Source organism: Anolis carolinensis, chromosome 4, assembly GCF_035594765.1.
Source record: "Anolis carolinensis isolate JA03-04 chromosome 4, rAnoCar3.1.pri, whole genome shotgun sequence".
Classification (NCBI taxonomy): Eukaryota; Metazoa; Chordata; class Lepidosauria; order Squamata; family Dactyloidae; genus Anolis; species Anolis carolinensis.
The window spans coordinates 5,481,184-5,501,451 of record NC_085844.1 but is presented as its reverse complement, the minus strand read 5'-3'; the positions used below and the strand labels follow the sequence as shown (position 1 = coordinate 5,501,451).

The 20,268-nt window shown below is 41.5% G+C and overlaps 1 protein-coding gene across 3 annotated transcripts in view; it reads right to left on the bottom strand.

Moving 5' to 3' along the window:
- The window catches only part of LOC100567418 (rho GTPase-activating protein 39), a 302,316-nt gene that overhangs the window by 83,436 nt on the left and 198,612 nt on the right, over positions 1-20,268 (bottom strand). For all 3 annotated transcript variants that reach the window (XM_062979936.1, XM_062979934.1, XM_062979935.1), the window contains exon 3: positions 17,549-17,629. In XM_062979936.1, the coding sequence (XP_062836006.1) occupies positions 17,549-17,629 (81 nt within the window). The remainder of the gene's footprint in view (positions 1-17,548; positions 17,630-20,268) is intronic.

The following is a 20,268-nucleotide window of genomic DNA, read 5'->3' as shown; positions in this document are numbered from 1 at the left end:
AGAGAATCCCCATGACCAACTGGACATACTGCAGGGGGTAGTGGGAATGGACCTTGATTTTGGAAGTTAGAGTTCACCTACATCCAGAAAGCTCTGAACCCAGCTGACGTCTGATCTTGACCAAACTTGGCACAAAGACCCAATATGGCCAACTGTGAATACTGGCAGGGTTTGAGGGTGATTGCTTTGGGAATCTGGGAGTTGTAGTTCACTATTATCCAGACAGCACAGAACCCAGCCAATGACAGATCTGGACCACACTTCAGTGATATTACCTAATATCCCCCCCCCCCCCAAAAAAAACCAAAAAACAAACCAACAATGCCTTCTTCTAATAAAGTGGTTCTCAGATGTTTTTGCCTTCAACTCCCAGAAATCCTAACAGCTAGTAAACTGGCTGGGATATCTGGGAGTTGTAGCCCAAAACACCTGGGGACCCACAAGTTGGCAACCACTGTTCTAATAACCTGGGCACCGCCGTGTCCCCAAGCTAGTTATAAAATAAATAATAAAAGTGTCAATTTAAGATTTAAAAACAATTAAACCCTTTATAAATTTAAGACATCAAAATATTAAAATTAATTGTAAGACGTTAAGCAAACCTTTATAAATGCACCTCACAGCAATGATGTCCAATGCTACTTGGTTTGTAAAAGCCTGAACGCATAGGGATGTTTTGATTTTGAAGGAGAGCAACCGAGAAGGCACCGAGAAGGTGATGAAAACGTATTGGAAATGAAGAAGCACCGGTGTATCAGGGGCAGAGGGAACCCTGTAGTGCACACTTGCTGTCTTGTTTTCACCTGTTTCCTAGTTCTATGTAGCTCAAAGTGTTTTTGTGGCCTGCCTACATGTAGAGGCCACTTCACCCTTCTATCAAAAGCCTTTAGTGTGACAGGGTTGTTGTATGTCTTTCGGGCTGTGTGGCCATGTTCCAGAAGCATCCATGGCCACACAGCCCGAAAGACATACAACAACCCTGTGATCCCGGCCATGAAAGCCTTCGACAACACCTTTAGTGTGAGTTTACAACCCTTTGTTTGAGAAGGGAGCACCATGAAGCTTCTCTCTGTCTCCAGATGCCTTACACACAAACATGAGAGTCAGCATTGGGGACTCTTCTAACAGAGCATGAACAATATTTTAGGTGCAGATGTGGTTTTTAAAAGTGATTATAATGTTAGATGTAAAAGCATGCAAAATCAGAATGGTGACAAGTTTGTTAGACTCATCATTGCTATTTGAGATTCCTTATTCTATTAAAGAATAAATAACTTAATAAGACATACGGTAATAGAAGTCCTTCCTTTTCAAATGGTCTATTCAAGGCATATTTGAATAAGTGCATTATTTACTTTTGGGTGTGTGTGTGCTTTGCCCTCCTGTTAGAAGAATGCTTCTGACTGATTTTATGACTTGTTTTATTGTTGTTGTTGATTCATTTATTTTATTGCTTTGTTTTTATATTGTTGATGTTCGGGCTTGGCCCCATGTAAGCCGCCCCGAGTCCCTTCGGGGAGATGGGGCAGGGTATAAAAATAAAATTATTATTATTATTATTATTATTATTATTATTATTATTATTATTGTTATTCTGTGCAACCCAAAAGATTATGAAAGTTAAAACCCGAGGGAAATAATTTTCAACACAGTGCAAAAATTTAAAGCATTCCTTTATTTAATTTTGTAATTTACTGTGGAAAAGCTCAGAATATCGCTACTGTTGTAGCTAACAGTAAGGATTGATAGTTGAGCAAAGAACCATAATTTGGATTATAAAATTCTTGCTTTAATAAAAATCCTTAAACAATGAAAAAAAGTTTTCTCCTGAGCAAAACTGCCTTTAAAGAAAAGATACCTCCATTAAGGGTGTCTGATCGGATATTACAAGATCCCAAACGTACCCGATCTTGCAAGCATACATACACACTTACCAGCATCCTTCCTTAATGTCCTTTTCCAAAACTCCCAATTTGGAGGGACATTAATTATGCCTTCTGCCTCCAAACTCCCTTTTTTTGTGGAGGTGGGGGAGTAGTAATCATCCTGTTCTGTGGCCAATAAAGCTGAGTGGGAAGTGGACGGATTTGGATTTATGTCTGGTCGCAAAGCATGTGCTAAAGCAAGTCGGTCCTTGCGGGCTCTCCCTCGTGAAATCTAATCTCTTAATGGCTCTTTGGCTGAAAAGGGCTCTGTGTGACCCGAGGAGAAAGCCTTGCCAGCTATTTTAGCCATACAGCTCTGCACCGGGCAACACACTCCTTGAGTTTCTGCCATCTCTCCCTTTCAAATGAGCAATAATCTCTAATGCAGGGGCAAGGTCACTTCAGCAGTTGCCATTCCTTATCGGTGAGACTATATAATTAACAAGATTTTGAACATCTACAGCCAATTCTGCACTGAAAACCCCAAACGTACCCAATGTGTCCAGTTACAACCATACAGGCATTACAGATCCTCTGAAGATGCCATCCATAAATGCAGGAGAAACATCAGGAGAAAATATTGTTAGAATATTGTTAGAATAGGAGAGAATACTTCTAGAACGTGGCCATATAGCCCGGAAAACATACAACAACCCTGTGATCCCAGCCATGAAAGCCTTCGACAACATACAGTAGAGTCTCACTTATCCAACACTCGCTTATCCAACATTCTGGATTATCCAACGCATTTTTGTAGTCAATGTTTTCAATATATCGTGATATTTTGGTGCTAAATTCGTAAATACCATAATTACTACATAGCCTTACTGTGTATTGAACTACTTTTTCTGTCAAATTTGTTGTCTAACATGATGTTTGGGTGCATAATTTGTAAAATCATAACCCAATTTGATGTTTAATAGGCTTTTCCTTAATCTCTCCTTATTATCCAACATATTCGCTTATCCAACGTACTGCCGGCCCGTTTATGTTGGATAAGTGAGACTCTACTGTATTGTTATAATTGTTGTGTGTTTTTCTGAGGATGCCTGCCATAGATGTGGGCGAAACGTCAGGAGGAAATATTTCTGGAACATGACCATTGTCGCACCTCAGGTTAGCTTCACCTTGCTAAAGACACCAGGCTGCACACAGATCGTAGTCTTTTGTAGTTTATTAGTAAATAGGGAAAAGATAGTTCATAAAAGATAAAAGTTCAGTTCCAAAAGATAGCTACAAAAACAAGGCTGTAAGAAACAAATCCATAGAAACATTAGGCATGAAACAAGGTCCTTTCAAAAGAAGCCAAAGACCCAGAAACGAGAATACATCCAGGCTACAAGATAATACAGGAGAGCAGAGTTCGTTCTTGATTCAAGTGAGGAAATTGCTTTGACAAAGATTTCCCTGTCAGCAGACTGTTTTAATAGCATAACATGAAGGCATTTCTTTGCCCTTTGCCCTCCCTCTTATTTGCTATTCTGAGACTTCTGCGCAGCCCACGAAATTCCAAACGACTAGCCCGATCTAGAGAAGCGGCCTCATCGCTTTCAAGGCCACTGGGCTTGTTAGTGTTATCAGGCTGAGAGCTACTCTCCCTTTCTGCTTCTTGCACCTGAAAACCATCATCAGTAACAACATCATTTCTTCCCGTGGGAAAGCCTCCCTGCTCCTCATCTCCTACGGCAGGAACACTCTGCACCTGAACCCCATAATTCCCATCAGAGTCATTTTGAAACTCATCCTGAACCTGAATCCCATCATCTTGAAACTGCATCCCAGAATCCTCATCAGAGTCACACAAAGGCTGAGTCACAACAGCCATACTCCTTGCTTAGTTTTTCCATACCTCACAACCTCTGAGGATGCCTGCCATAGATGTGGGCGAAACGTCAAGAGAGAATACTTCTGGAACATGGCCACACAGCCCGAAAGACATACAACAACCCAACAGCCATACTGCCCGGAAAACACACAACAATCCTGTGATCCCAGCCATGAAAGCCTTTGACAACATATTGTTAGAATACGGTCATACAGCCTGGAAACCACACAACACATCAATTACAATTTTGTCATAAAAATCATGAGAACTGTGTAGCCTATGGCCACATGTGGCTCTTGAAGACAGAACATGAAACATCCCAAAGATGGAAAACATACCAGCTACAAAACTGAAAATGCGCCATCAGAAACTATCAAAGTAGGCCAAATTTTCAGTTTCAAAGCTTGGTAGGGAACCTTTCCGAAGTCTGTAATAGCCTTTTCCCCTCCCCTAAACAAAGCTTGGAAATAAAATAGGCAGAGGTGACCCCAAGGGTCTACTACCGTAAACAGGACAGGAAAGCTGATAGGAAGGAAACCAACTCATCTGAAATGCGATGCTGGAGAAGCATGAAATCAAGCCTGAACTCTCCCTAGAAGCCAAGATGACTAAGCTCAGACTGTCATCCTTCTGACATATGAGGAGACACGACGCACTAGAAAAAAACAATGATGCTTGGGAAGGTAGACGACACTGGGAAACAAGGAAAACCGCATTGCAGATGGATAAACTCAGTCAAGGAAGGCATGGCTGCTGTCCTGAGCTTGCAAGACCTCTGAAGGGCTGTTGAGAATAAGATGATTCATAGCTTTCAATCATAATGTCTTTCTGGAGCAGAGGGTCAGCAATGTCAGCTTCTCTGGGGGTGGAAATGGTTGGTGGATCGGCTGTTATGGCATTGGCATATGTTATTTATTGGGCTAGCTCAAGTTCCTGATGTTGCCTGGGGGTACATTTTCTAATGGGTCAAATGGTGAAACTGTAAAGCTAAGAATACGTATTTCTAAGAAATAGCATTAGAAAATGCATACCTGGGCCATACCGGGTGCATGCACTAGTATTAATACATGATTGTCTTGAGTGAATCACACTCTTTCAGCCTCAAAGAAAGGTGTGATCCCCTTTGAAATAAAGTCTTAAATTGTTGCCTTGAACAAGCCATGCTCTTTTGATCTTGAGTCATACGCTCTCAGCCTTTAGTCCAGTGGCTCCCAACCTGTGGTTTCTGGACCACCAGTAGTCCCCAAGAACTAAAATATGGTCCACGGCCTCACCGTTACTACACTGTTACAGCAAGAGCAAATGGTCTCGCAAAATCTCTTATAGTGCCAAGGCAATAGGGATGCCAGGAGGGGAAAGGCTTACTACCCATGAAAGGTGCAACAACAAGCCTCCTGACTGCTGCTTCTCCTCCTCCTTCCTCCTGAGCAGAGCCGTTTCATGTGGCACCTAGAAGCGGGGGCGCCTTGGTGTCATCATTTTTAGGCCTGTTCCTAGAGATATTTGAGGCGCTGATTCAGAAAATTGCATTGGATAGACCACATCAGCTCTAGATTATTAAATATGGCTTTCTGTGGGCGAGCAGATGGCGACTACTGGATGGCAAATGTTCTGTATCAGAAACTAGAACTAATGTGGTCTATCCAATGCAGTTTCTGAATCTGCACCCCAGATCACCAAACCAAAATCAAAGTTGACCAAAAGCTGATTCGTAACTCTTTTGGTAGTAATGTTGGAGGGTGGTCCCTGGTCCCTGGTCAAAGTGATCCTTAGTCAAGTGGCACCTGGTAAGATTGAAGAACACTGCTTTAGCCCAAAACAAGGTGGGTTTTTACACTGAAACATTCCAATTATTTTAAGATAGATAATGAAGAGTCTGTGTATCAATTGTGGTCCAGATCCTTCAAGCTAAGGAAGAGACTTTGTGGGACATACAAACATACTTTGACATATGGATGGATGGATATTCCGCCTTTCTCAAGGCAGTGATTTCTATTCTTGGTCTGTCTTCCTCTACTCCTGCAGATGTTCCAAGTTGAATAAGAAGTCTGATGATAGACCTTATCCTTAGATGTCAGGCCCCAACAGAACTCCCAAACAACCGAAAGCATCTACACAGGGAAAGACAGTAATACCATGAGTGGATTCACAACTGCTCATTTAAAAATGATTCACCACTCCTGAAGAATTCCAAGAGAAGCATATCTCCATCCTTCCCTCACCAAAATGATACTCTGGTGAACAGTTGAGGGCTTACACAAACAGCCTTGGTGTGTTACGCATGGTTTCAGGGTGAGCTTTGACTATTTCCGCTCTTTGGTCACTTCTCTCCACAACGATTCACAGCCTTGAGACATTTTTCTCAGCAAAAGAAGGTACTCCATTCTCCATCTCAGTTGCTTCAACCAGCCTTCACTTGTTCTACAATATCCTCCCCAAAATCAATAAAAGCCCACAGACAGCATTCAAAAGGTCACTGCAGAAAATGTTTATATAGTGGTGTAATGACATTTGCCATTTTATTGTCAATCTCTGTCCTAATAATCTCTAACATTTATTTAACTTGCTTTCCCCTCGGGGCCTCAGGGCACTAAATGGAGCTTTTCAGCCGGTTTCATGAGACAACTTCCAGGTTATATTTCCTACGTAAGGCAAACAATTTTGGATTCAGCAGAGTTTGGCAAAATGCTGTTAGAGCAAGGAAGAAAAGATGACAGGTGTACAGTCAGACTACGCTAGTCAAGACACAAGTGGCTCCTGAAACTCTTTCCTAATTTCCAAAAGGTCCCCAACCCCTCCTCCCATTCCTAAAACAAATCAGCTTGATTTTCTGGCAATTTCTTGTAAACAAATCACGCAGAAAGTCACCTAGACATAAGGAAACAGAACCCCTCATCCCAAATGCTTGGGACCAGAACTGTTGGTTATTTGGAGTATTTTAAGAATATTTGTATTTGCATCTATGTACGCAATGAGATATCTTGGAGATGTGGTCCAAGTCTGAACATGAAATTCATATATTATTCAGATACACCTTATATCCATAGCCTGAAGATAATTTGATACCAATATTGTAAAATACTTTTGTGCATGAAACAAAATTTGTCTCCAGTGAACCACTGGAAAGCAATTGTGTTGTCCTAATCTAAAATTTAAATGCTAAATTTACATTGTACATCACTACCTGATGCCACACTATTGCTGCTCAACGGATAGTGCTCTCTAAAGATGGCCATCCTTGATGCAAAGAGATCCAGAGGTTAAAAAGATGGGCATCTTGATAGACAGTCCCACTGCCCAATGATGAAAATACACTTCTCTGAATGTTCAACCACTGCCACTATGGAGATTACAGGGGACTTCTGCCAAACCTTCTAAGCTAAGTCTTTGCTATCATTCACAAATTCACATAGTTCTATAGAGCAGCACTTCACCTGCAGAAGGTCCCAGGTTCAACATATGGCCCCTCCAGTTGAAAATATCTGGTAGTAAGACAAAGGGAATGAGACTCTCCATATTAAATAATGGACTGCTTCCACACAATATTGTGAAGGCCACTAACTTGCTAGGATCTCCAATATGCAGATAAATTATGGAGGACACGGCTACCAATGGTGACTAGCACTGAGGACTACATAGAAGCTCCAAAATCAATGGCAGCCCTTACAGAATGGCAACTCAAGGAGAAACAACAACAGGGGTATTACCCTAATGTTCCAGAGATCCCTGGTAACTACTATGGAAAACAGGGTAAGGGACTAGTAAAGATATCCATAAGCTCTTGTGAAAGCAACATCTCCCAAAATCCTAGAAGCAAAAAGCTGGAGGAGATCCCCAAGGCCATCCAGTACAACTTCCTTCCACAGGAAGACGCAACCAAAGCTCTCCCAAAAGATGGCCATCCAGTCTCCACTTAAAAACTCCAGAGAAGGAAACTCCACCAGATTCCCAGGCAGAATCATTCTCTGACCAACAGCTTTTATTGTCAGGGAGTGTCCTGTTTTGTCTTTCAAGAACAGCCTTAAAATACGGTAGTAAGTAAATGAAAACTGCTTTATTTCAACAAAACAATGTACAGCACACTCAGTGGAATAGAATCATAGAATCATAGAATAGTAGAGTTGGAAGAGACCTCATGGGCCATCTAGTCCAACCCCGCTAAGAAGCAGGAAATCGCATTCAAAGCACCCCCGACAGATGGCCATCCAGCCTCTGCTTAAAGGCCTTCAAAGAAGGAGCCTCCACCACAGCCCGGGGGAGAGAGTTCCACTGCCGAACAGCTCTCACAGTGAGGAAGTTCTTCCTGATGTTCAGGTGGAATCTCCTTTCCTGTAGTTTGAAGCCATTGTTCCGTGTCCTAGTCTGCAGGGCAGCAGAAAACAAGCTTGCTCACTCCTCCCTATGACTTCCTTCCCCTCACATATTTGCACATGGCTATCATGTCTCCTCTCAGCCTTCTCTTCTGCAGGCTAAACATGCCTAGTTCTTTAAGCCACTCCTCATAGGGCTTGTTCTCCAGACCCTTGATCATTTTAGTTGCCCTCCTCTGGACGCTTTCCAGCTTGTTAACATCTCCCTTCAATTGCGGTGCCCAGAATTGGACACAGTATTCCAGGTGTGGTCTGACCAAGGCAGAATAATGCAAAATGAAGCAAGGAAGTCTTAGGGCAAGCATAGTTTTTAGTCTCTGATAAATTCCCAAATCAAACAGCAGTCTTACTTCAGACAAAGAAACAGCAATAAATCCTTAGGAACAGTTTCCCAGATGCAGACTCGAAGCAGGCACAAGGGGAGCGAAGGCTTAGGCTTTAGAGTAAGTTTGTTGCCAGCAAACCTGCTTCTGCTTCATAGCTCTGAGTCCCCTCACAGCTGCTAGGGCAGATCCCAATTACTCAGCTGTATTTCTGGCAGCTATTCTAGATGAACGACATCTCTGATCTGTTTCCTTTCGCCTCTCCTGAAATGTGGGTACTTGCAAAATCTCCTCCTCAGATTCCAACTGTCCCTCTGGTTCATGAACACTTTCCTGCTCCCTTTCCTCTTCTGAAGAAGAGGAATCCCTAACAGGAAGTTCCTTCCAAGGTTTAGATGGAATCTCTTTTCCTGTAGTTTGAATCCATTGCTCCGGCCATGTTCTAGTCTCTAGAGCAGCAGAAAAGTAGCTTGCTTTTCTGCTGCTCTAGGACCTCCCTTCCAGTATTTGAACATGGCACTTGTGTCCCCTTCTCTCCACCTCTTCTTCTCCAGGCTAAACAGATTCGGCTCCTTCAGCCATTCTTCAGAGGGATTATTCATGGTCCCCAGGCCTTTCCTCCAGCCAGGCTGGGCATTTTCCCAGGCTCTGAGTAAGAGCAGACGGTCTTGTGAAAAATTACGTCTCAGGATATATTTGATTTCATATTGCTCTGGCTTGTGGTTTTAGTCGCCTTGCTATTCCACACTGTCAATACTTTTTTTACAAGTTTTAAATATCATTAGTTTAAACCCATTTACAACCTTTATTTAAATTAAATCTACTTAATCTACCTTTAGAGAAATTAAATCCCATTTTGGCTTAATCAAGCTATTTAAAAGAAATTTAATATGTTTGCCTTATGGGTTTTTTAGAATTTATGAGAAGCAAAGAAAGGGATTACTTTGAAGAAAGGTAAATTAAGTTTAAATGTTTTTAAAGCAAGGTTTTAAATGGGAGAGGGGGAACTCTTCTACATGCCATACCTCAAAAACATATTTAAGTCTACTTGGATGAAAAAAAATTAAAATAAAGAAAGGGTTTTCTTCTTTTTGAAAAAAAGAAATTAATTTTCCATTTCTTACACTACTGACTTCCATTACAGTTCATGCCCTTTCTGAAGAACCCCCCCCCCCCCAATAATAAATTAGTAAGGTGGCCAAAATGAAGAGATCCACAGAAAAACATCATTCTCAAACATAAAAGAGACATAAAATTATAATTGGATTATTCCGTCTGCAATTTACTAATCCCACCAACGTACCATGAGGGGTAGATATAGCAATTTTCATGAAGGGGTTCCGGAAATCTGGGATGAAAAGGTCGAGGAAGGTTATTCTTTACCCCTTTCATTTCTTAGATTGCTATTTACATTTTTAGTTGTTGGGTTTATCTTCCTCCTTTACATTTTCAAAATTGTTTCAACTGGTTTAAATTGACTGTATTCATATTCTTTCCTGAGCTCTTTATCATACTGTATTTCTGTTGTTATGTTTTCAAGTCATTTTCAATTTACAACGGGCCTATGTAGTGGAATGCTGCCTTGGAACTAGAAAGGAGATGTGATAAACCTTCATGTGGTCAGAGCATTAACTAGCATTATAATATGCATATTATAACGATTTGCAACTACTTTCTCTGCTCAACCCGTTGTCAATGAACTGGAGTATGGCGATATATCCAATTCTGCTGTTTCTCTTTCCAATAGTACTTTATTATTTTGTTCAAGTATTGCTGTTCAATAGTCTTGGGTATAAATCTTGTTAATTGGGTTCTTTCCTTCATATGGTGGGCACCATCGCTTGAGGAATGCTCGTCATAATTCCATGAGGTTGGCATCCTTGCCTCGTGGTTCTGAGAAGATGCAATTGTAGAGTTGTAGATCAGTCACCAAAGGCTGATGGTTTAACTGATGACTCAGAGGGGATTGTGAGCTTTCCTATAGATGATTCAAAGAGGATTGTGAGTTTTCCTGTTGCACAAAGTGATGGGCCCTCAAGTCTATGAAATGATGGTGCTCTCTGTGAGAAAGCCAAATTGGAAAGTGCAGGGCCTCAAGTTCATTCGGGGGAGTCAGAAGTAGCAAGAGAAGATAAGGAATCGAGTGAAGAGCTGAGTGATAGGGAGAGTTCTCATAGGAACTTATCTGCAACTACGGAGATCAACAAAAAGTCTTCATTTAGAAATCAGGGCCAAAAATAGATTATGTCGTTCAAAGAAATGACGTGGGAAAGTTGTGAAAGAAATTCACAGGGAACATAATGCTTTCATGGGTGTCTATTAAGCAACAAGTCACTTACTTTAAGGTCAGTTCAGGCAACGCTGCATTAGAGTGAGAAGCTAAGCCTGAGTTCTCTTGTTCCTGGTTCTTGTCAAGCTTTGATTTTGGATTTAATATATTCTGGAAGTTTTCTATGTTCCTGTTCATGTACTCCTGTTCAAGTCTTACTAGTTATATCTTCCTGATTGTGGACTTATGTTGGATCTGTGATTTCTGGCTATTCCTGGACTTTTCACCTTTGGAACCTTATGAGACATTTGGATTATTGTTTGGTTCTCACCTTTTGCTAAACCTTTTGGATTGTATATCTTCCTTTCTTATTCCTGATTTTTTAATATGCATTTTATATATTTTCTACAATAAACTGATGGCTTATATTCCTGGACTCTTGTGTGGTGCAGTGGTCATAGGTGTTTCCAGGCCTGGAGTGCAACGTGTAGTGGCAGGCCTGGCCGTGAATTTGGTAACATGTTTATTTATAGTAGAAATTAAAGTCAACCTGTTTGTTTTTCTCTATAAAGACCTGTTCCTAGGCACGTTACTCCATGAATCTGATAAAACAGACTGAAGTCTACAAATGCTTATTCTGCCAATTTCTTTCTCTTATTCAGTACCTTTAAATCCAACTTACGGTGAACCTCTCCTAGAGCTTTCTGGGCCAGATTGATTCAGAGGAAATTTTTCATTGCCTTCCTTTGGGCAGTTGGGAAAGTAGGATTTGCTTAAGGTCACCCACTAGGTTTTCAGGACTATGGAGGGATTAGAACACCAAGATTTATAGTCCGCTGTGGAAACCATTAAGACAATGTGTTGTCGAAGGCTTTCATGGCCGGGATCACAGGGTTGTTGTATGTCTTTCGGGCTGTGTGGCCATGTTCCAGAAGTATTCTCTCCTGACGTTTCGCCCACATCTATGGCAGGCATCCTCAGAGGTTGTGAGGTATGGATAAACTAAGTAAGGAAAGGAAAGAATATATATCTGTGTAGAGTCCAGGGTGTGGCAAGAGTCCTTCGTCACTGGGAGCCAGCATTAATGTTTGAGTTAATCACCCTAATTAGCATTGGAAAGGTTTTTGTCTCTTGCCTGGGGGCATCCTTTGTTCAGTCAAGCCCTCAAAGTGTTGGTTCCCATCTACTGTTTTGAGAAGCCATTGAAATCCACAAGCATGTGGACAACTTCAACAGAAAGGAAGAAACCATGAAAATGAACAAAATCTGGCTACCAGTATTAAAAAACTCCAAAATCAAAACAGTAGATGGGAACCAACACTCTGAGGGCAGAGGAGCCCCAAGGACGGCTAATGACTGAACAAAGGATGCCCCCCAGACAAGAGACAAAACATTTCCAATGCTAATTAGGGTGATTAACTGAAACATTAATGCTGGCTTCCCAGTGACAAAGGACTCTTGCCACACCTTGGACTCTCCACAGATATATATTCTTTCCTTTCCTTACTTAGTTTCTCCATACCTCACAACCTCTGAGGATGCCTGCCATAGATGTGGGCGAAACGTCAGGAGAGAATACTTCTGGAACATGGCCACACAGCCCGAAAGACATACAACAACCCCATTAAGACAATGCTGGCTCAGTCCCTTCTGATATGGGCTAACGTATGTATTCAGTAACAAAAAAATCGGACAGAGCAGAATCCATTCCTTATTGATTGCTTTCCACCTGTGGCACCTTTTGCAACGACCAGGGCATTGATGGAAGAGACAATGATGTCGGAAATCTTTTGAGGTGAGCAGCAGGCCCTTTGAGGCAATGACACGACTCTCGTCTCGCGAAGAGTATTCCGTTTCCCATCCTTCTGTCCAAAGTGGAGATTAAAATTGACAAGCTAGGCAGCCAAGGTAAATGAATGTGTCTAGCGGGCCCAGGACGGCTGGAATGAAATTACAGGGCTCCAAAAACACCCCTGGGGAAGGGGATGTTTATGTCTGATTACATATGCCAAGCACATCATCCGTTCATTTCGTCCCTTGGAGCGGCGGAATCCAACTCCAAACAGATCTGTCTAAGAACCCAACTCTGTGAGAGACTCAAGAGTCTTCTCATCAAGCCTAGCTGAGAAAATCCCTTGGATGTCTGTCTGTCTGTCTTTCCCTCCCTCTCTCACACACAGGGATTCTTTTCATCTCCACACTCCATGCCGAAAAACAAATATCACTGATGTTTCACTTCCTGCTAAGAATTATCCATCGTATGGCTGCATCTCCCCCATTTCCCAGCTTTTTACATTTGTGTGAGATGAGTGGAAAATATAGATACAACAACAGAATAGTTGCATTTATATATACATGACTTTCGTGGGAAACGAGGGGGCTTTCGGTCTTCTTGCAGTGAGATCCAAGTTCTTTAACAAAGTGGGACGAGATGGAAAAGTTTGGGAATGCCTGGAATAGAGGGCTGTCTTCCAGAAAGGACAACCTGTCTATAGTCCCAGTCTTGATATTCCTCTCCATTCATCAGCTGCAGCTTGTAAGTTTTATAGAATGCATGATGATGTGCTTCGTGTTATGCTATGTTCCATTTTAGAAAAGTTGCTACTAGTGTTGTGCTTTCATATGAAATTGCTGTTTGTTTTGTGTAGTTTCATTCATGTCATCTCATTTTCATATTTGTGTCCTCCTAACGAAAATGGGTTGCATATACGACACGGATTTTCGTCTTGCTAATGAAAAAAACTAAAATGTTCGGACCATTGGCTGCAATGGGGGGGCATTCGAGACTCACCCACCCACTCCCCACGCTCAGTTTTTGGGCTGGAGGGATGAAAATCGCCACACATGGAGGGCATTTCAACCCCTTTTAGCCCACCAACTTTTAAAACATTTAGGTCTTCCCCAGAGTACTATTGTTATTAATAATATTATTATTATTAACACCCATTGGCACACATCAGCTGTCATGGGGAAGCACTCCTCTCCCAGACTAAGCTTAGGGTACCAGAATAACTAGATATTAATATTAATATTAACACCCATTGGCCCACATCAGATGTAATGGGGAAGCACTTATCTCCCAGACTCAGCTTAGGGTCCCTGAATAACTACTGTTATTAATATTAATATTAACACCCATTGGTCCACATCAGATGTAATGGGGAAGCACTTATCTCCCAGACTCAGCTTAGGGTCCCTGAATAACTACTGTTATTAATATTAATATTAACACCCATTGGTCCACATCAAATGTAATGCGGAAGCACTTATCTCCCAGACTCAGCTTAGGGTCCCTGAATAACTATTGTTATTAATATTAATATTAACACCCATTGGTCCACATCAGATGTAATGGGGAAGCACTCCTCTCCCAGACTCAGCTTAGGGTCCCAGTATAACTAGTTATTAATAATATTATTATTATTAACACCCATTGGTCCACATCAGATGTAATAGGGAAGCACTCCTCTCCCAGACTCATCTTAGGGTCCCAGAATAACTAGTTATTAATATTAATTTTAATTTTAACACCCATTTGTCCACATCAGATGTAATGGGGAAGCACTTCTCTCCCAGACTCAGCTTAGGGTCCCAGAATAACTACTGTTATTAATATTAATATTAACACCCATTGGTTCACATCAGATGTAATAGGGAAGCACTCCTCTCCCAAACTCAGCTTAGGGTCTCAGAATAACTATTGTTATGAATATTAACATTAACACCCATTTGTACACATAGTCTATAATGGGAAAGCAGCCCTCTGTCAATACCTGCTTATTGTTACAGGGCTGAAACGAAAGGAAAATGAAAGCAAGCACGATGACTGTGCGGCTTTCATTTTCACATTGCCTTTCGTTTCCTACAAAAATGTCGTCATTTGTTTTGTGTAGACGAACGGTTGAAACAAAACGATAGAACAAAGGAAACAAAGGAAAAATTTCCACGCTCATCTCTAGTTGCTACCATGGCATATGAAGAAGCATGGCCTCCTTGGGTAATTCCTTTTCACTTGGCTTTACTGTTTTCTTTAGAAGGTTCTCCTCTGGTCCTTAAGGTGTTTTGGACTTCAACTCCCACAATTCTAGGCTGTTAGGAATTGTGGGAGTTGAAGTCCAAAACACCTGGAGGGCCAAAGCTTGCCCATGCCTGTTTAAGGGACTTCTGCATGGTTTGAGGAGGGAGCAAGCATTACCCTAAAGACAAGCTCATTCTGTTCATAAATATTGGAGGTCTTTATAGTCCTCACAAGAAGCCCCATGTAGGGTCCACTGTGCCCATCCCTTCTGTAGATATCATCTCCTTCTCACTGCTCGGCCAGCCCTTTTTCGGAGCAACATTAGACAGGCAACGCTAAATGCAGAGGACGTTGACAACCTGCATCTCTTCCTACCTGACTGTTTCCTTTTCGAAGACAGGAGACGGCTATTAATGAGAAAGGAGAGCAAATATTGACAGTTTGTTCCACCCAGGCCCCCATGCAAACAGCTGGGTGCAATTCAAGTGACAAGATTATAGTGCCGAGGCGATTTCGGCAACCAGGCGGCCTTCTGTTTGAAATGCAAGTTTTATAACCTCTGAAACGAGATTGGAATAATCATTGCCTGAGACCATAGGAGGCCCGTCATGTGGGGATATCAGCACAGCAACTCCTGGGAACCAAACACCTGGCTCTATAGGTAGCTGCCTGCTTGTCATTTCCCTTGCTCAGATTCTCCCAAGACATTAAAGGGGAAAAGAAGGGGTTTTTTGGCACTTCATTTGGGAGGGAGGGTGCAACATAGCGAGGCATTTCCAGGCATCCCATACATCACCGATTCTGAGTTTCAGAAACTATCCTTTTTTAAATAAAACCGTTGTTGTATTATGGTTGTAAGTGTATGAAATGTAAATCAAGTGTTTCTGCTGTTTTTGCAAGAGTGTGTGTTTCAGCAATGAAACAGTTAACAGCAGGCTAGTTAGACTGACAGCCTGCTGTTGACCTATCACGCATGATTTATTTATTTATTTATTTATTTACAACATTTATACCCCACCCTTCTCACCCGAGGGGACTCAGGGCAGCTTAAAAATTGGCAAAATTTAATGCCCAAATTGCAATCATAAAAACAAAACAATATAAACAGATCTGTTAATAACATTACTAAAACACATTATAAAAACTTTAAAAACGTATATATAATTAATTCCATTCATCCGAGATCCTCATGCTTCATCCTTAAATCAGGCCATGTCAACTTTGTCATTTACTCATCAAAAGCTTGGGCACATAACCATGTTTTCACGGCCCTTCTGAATCTTGGAGGCCGGGAACTTCCTTCAGACTGAGGAATGTGTTTTTCTTATCTGAGTGTGTTGAGCTGGTGCTTGCCGAGCGAAGAGGCTATAGAAGAATGCCAGCTCAGAGTGATGGCTTTTGCTATGCTTTGTAAATATGTTTGTAGATATTGAACTAAATGTTTGGACTTCAGACTACAGATGTGTTTGAGTCTGACACTGAACAGAGGAATTGGTGTGGCAGATGATTGCAACCAATTCATCAGGGTGCTGGAGAAGATGATTGATGGAGTTTGAAGAAACCCACCCAGCACGCACCCTGACCTCCACGCTGACAACTGTCTCCCCATAAGTCTCTAAAAATCCCCCAAAGGGATTTGCTAAAAGCAGCTTTTCACGCTCTTCTTCTCCCACACTGGATTGGACTAGCACTCCCAAAGCCCCCCAGTCAAAAAGTAACTTCCCCAAGCTCTGCTTCCTTCCACATGGGAATTTCCTGACGTGGAGCTAAATGTGGCACATGAAAGATTCCCACTTTTGGCCCATATTTGTTGTTTTCCTCATGACTTAAGATCCTTATGACTTGAGGGGCCGTGGTGGGTTAAAACCTTGTGCTGCTGAACTGCTGATCTGAAAGTTGGCAGTTCGAATCGGCGGGACGGGGTGAGCTCCTGATGTTAGCCCTAGCTCCTGCCAACCTAGCAGTTTGAAAACATGCAAATGTGGGTAGATAAATAGGTACCACTTCGGCAGGAAAGACATAAGACACCCCAAGCAGTCATGCCGGTCACACAATGCAGCTTGGACATGGAGAAGAAATGATAGGAGAAGCCTTTGCCTTTGTTTGTGTGTTTCATTGTATTGTAACAAGGCATTGAATGTTTGCCTATATCTGTTTATACTGTAATCCACTCTGAGTCCGAACTGGGAGAAGGGCAGAATATAATTAAAGTGTTGTTGTTGTTGTTGTTGTTGTTGTTGTTGTTATTATTATTATTATTAATGGGATAATGCCAAGATTCCTGGCCATATGGACAAACTGACCTTTCTGTTAAAACATTGTAACAGAAAGGGTATGAGAATGACAGACTGGACAAGCTTTGAGGACTATATAAATAAGAACAAAAAAACTATATGAACTACAGGATAATAAAATGGAGGAAAAGAATACGTGATATTTTTATCATCGAGACTGATAGGAACGGAAGTCAACCAACTTTTTATATTTCTTTTTCTGTTTACTTTTTGCTTTTTATTTTTATTTATTTATTTTTTACTCTTTTTTGTAATACACCTATTTCTTACTCTTACTCTATCTTTTCACATCACTATCGTATAAATAAATTATTCTCACACTTTCAATTATATATTTTATTTGAAACTTTAATAAAAACTATTTTTAAAAAATTACTGGCCATCAACTGACCGGCTCAGTTGGGCAATTGTGGCTTCCTTGATTAAGTCAATCCACCTCTCATCACCTCCCATGTGGTCATCTTCTTTGCCTTGTGCCTTCCACTTACAACTCACTTTAACGTTTTGGAAAACGGGCAACTCACCGGTAGTGGAGGCGTTGCCCATCGGTGCTGTAATCCCGGTATATCTCGTATTCTTTCTCAAAAACTCCAGGTGGTGAGGAACTGCAGAAGAATGGCAAAAAGGAAAAACAAGAGAAGGTTAAAGACAGGCAGGTTGGGTCTTCTCATGTGCAAGTCCTTGTTTCTTTCTCCAAAGTGTATTCAATCTATCTGAGCCCTTTTTTCCTTCAAAGGAAGGACCCAAGGTGGATCACCGCTCTGACATAATCGAAATTAAAGTTTACAAAATGTTAAGAGGAGATTAAAACTGCATGGACAAATTAAAAATTGAAAGCAACAGCTGCCGATGGGTGTGGTGTGATTCATAATGTGGTGGAGCATAGCATACTTTTCTACCAGCAATGTTCTGTGGCAATTCTATTGAGTCTCTAGATCAGTTGCGCAACAAGAAGTGTGGCAGCACCAGGGTGAAGCCTCATGGCCAAGCAGCATTGGAGACCTACTTCCACTAATGTGAAAAACTATTTACCCCGGTGTAATATGAGACCCCACTTTGGATGCACATGCATGGTAGAACGGATGCAGTTTCACATCACTTTAACAGCCATGGCTCAATGCTGTGGCAGCATGGAAGTTGTAGTTTGCTGAGGCACCAGTTTAAAAACTTGGCTCTACAGACAGTCCTTTGACCCTGTGTAATTTATGGTCAGGTCAAGGATCCACCGATTGTGCCACTCCACACTTTGATCTGTTACTGCAGATAACCAGCTTTATCTGCAGGTTCTACTGTGTTTTACGAAATTTTAATTTTTTTTACAATTCTTACACTTTTATTATCTGGGATTTTATGTGCATTGTTGTTTTTATACTTATGTTACTGTGGATATGCTTATGTATTGTTGTTTATATGCGGCATTTGGAATGCTTCTGTGAGCCGCCCCAAGTCCCTTTGAGGAGACAGTAGCAGGGTATAAATAAAGATTTATTATTATATTATATTACTTTTTGACCAAGAAGCCTTTAAAAATGAAATTCCCAAGGCTCCATAACACTGAGCCACAGCAGTTAAATTGCAATAGTTCAATAGTATCAAACTGCAATAGTTCTACAATGTAGATGCATCACGATAATGCCCTTCCTCATGTCTCAGTATGTTTCAGATATAGGCACATATAAAAGGTTCTGTCTTTAAAATCCTAATGCCTGAACAGAATTGTATTAAGAAAAGCAACTATTTATTCTCATCCGAACTCATTTGCGACTATAAAATTCTGACTTGTGCCCAATAGCAGTCAATGAGGCCATGTTAGCATTTTCCTAGAAATGGCCTTAGTCCACAATTGAACCAGAGCATTCTGGATCAGCTGAAGCTTCTGAACCAAATTAAAGAATCAGAGGAGTTAAAAGAGGCCTCAAGGGCCTTAATTAAGTTCACATAGTTTTCAAAGGCTGCCCTATGGAGAGAGAGAACAATAATCAAATCAACATCAAAGCAAAACATCAACTTCCAGCCTTTTCAAAAGTTGGATTTCTTTGAACACAAACCCTCATTTGATGACCCATTTCCCCACCCTGGACCTTCCACAGATATATGAGGGTTGAATGAAAAGTAATGCCTCCACCTTCGTAACTCCTCAACGGATGGCAGTCCTGGTCTGCGGCAGGTCCTGGCTTGTTCAGGAGACTCTCCTCTACAGTTCCATTTGGCGGGAAGCCTTAGCATTGAACGGTTGTGTTGTTAAAGTGTGAAGTATGGAACTCTGCACAGACGGTCGGTCAATGCGACTTAAGTAATGTGCAGTCAATTAATTATTGACAACAGAAGGTGTCACCCCAAAGGAGATCCATCAGAGAATGCAAGCTGTTTATGGTGATTGTGTTGATGTGAGTCCTGTGCGTCGTTGGGCGAGTAAGATGTTGAGGTGGGAACATCTGACTTGCGTGACAAACAAAGAGTTGGACGTCCTGTGACAGCAACCACCGAGTTTCACAAATGGATTCAGGACGATCATCCTATCAATCAGAGAGAAATTTCAAGCATCATCGGCATTTCACAAGAGCGTGTGGGTCACATTCTTGCTTTGCTTGGCTGTTGGAAGATCTGTGCACGACGGGTCCTGTGAGACGTTGGTTGCGGAAACAGAGTGTTGACTTCTTCGATGACGGCTTCAGAAAACATGTTCATCGTTGGCAGAAATGTATCCAATTGTCTGGTGATGATGTGGAAAAGTGAACAGTGGTAGTTAAAGAGCACACTCTAAGGATTATTTCTCCGTTTGACTTATTAAAATATTCCCATCCAAACCCATGTAACGAAGGTGGAGGCATTACTTTTCATTCAACCCTCGTATAAACCTTCCTTGCTTAATTTCTCCATATACCTCACAACCTCTGAGGATGCTTTCCATAGATGTGGGCGAAACATTAGGAGATAATACTTCTGGAACATGGCCATACTGCCCAGAAAACACACATCAATCCAGCCATGAAAGCTTTCGACAACACATTTTTCAGCATTTTACTACACACATGTATGCTGGAATGTGCTTGTTGAGTCCTCACTTAGGTCAAACTAAAGATCACTGGTGGATCCTAACACAGCAGCTGTCTTCTTGCACAAAGTGCTGAAGCCTCACCAAACTACAAATCTCAAAATTCAACAGCATTGAGCCACAACAGTCAAAGTGATGCCGAGCTGCATTAAGTCTACAGTGCATATGCACCCTTAGTTAAAACAACGT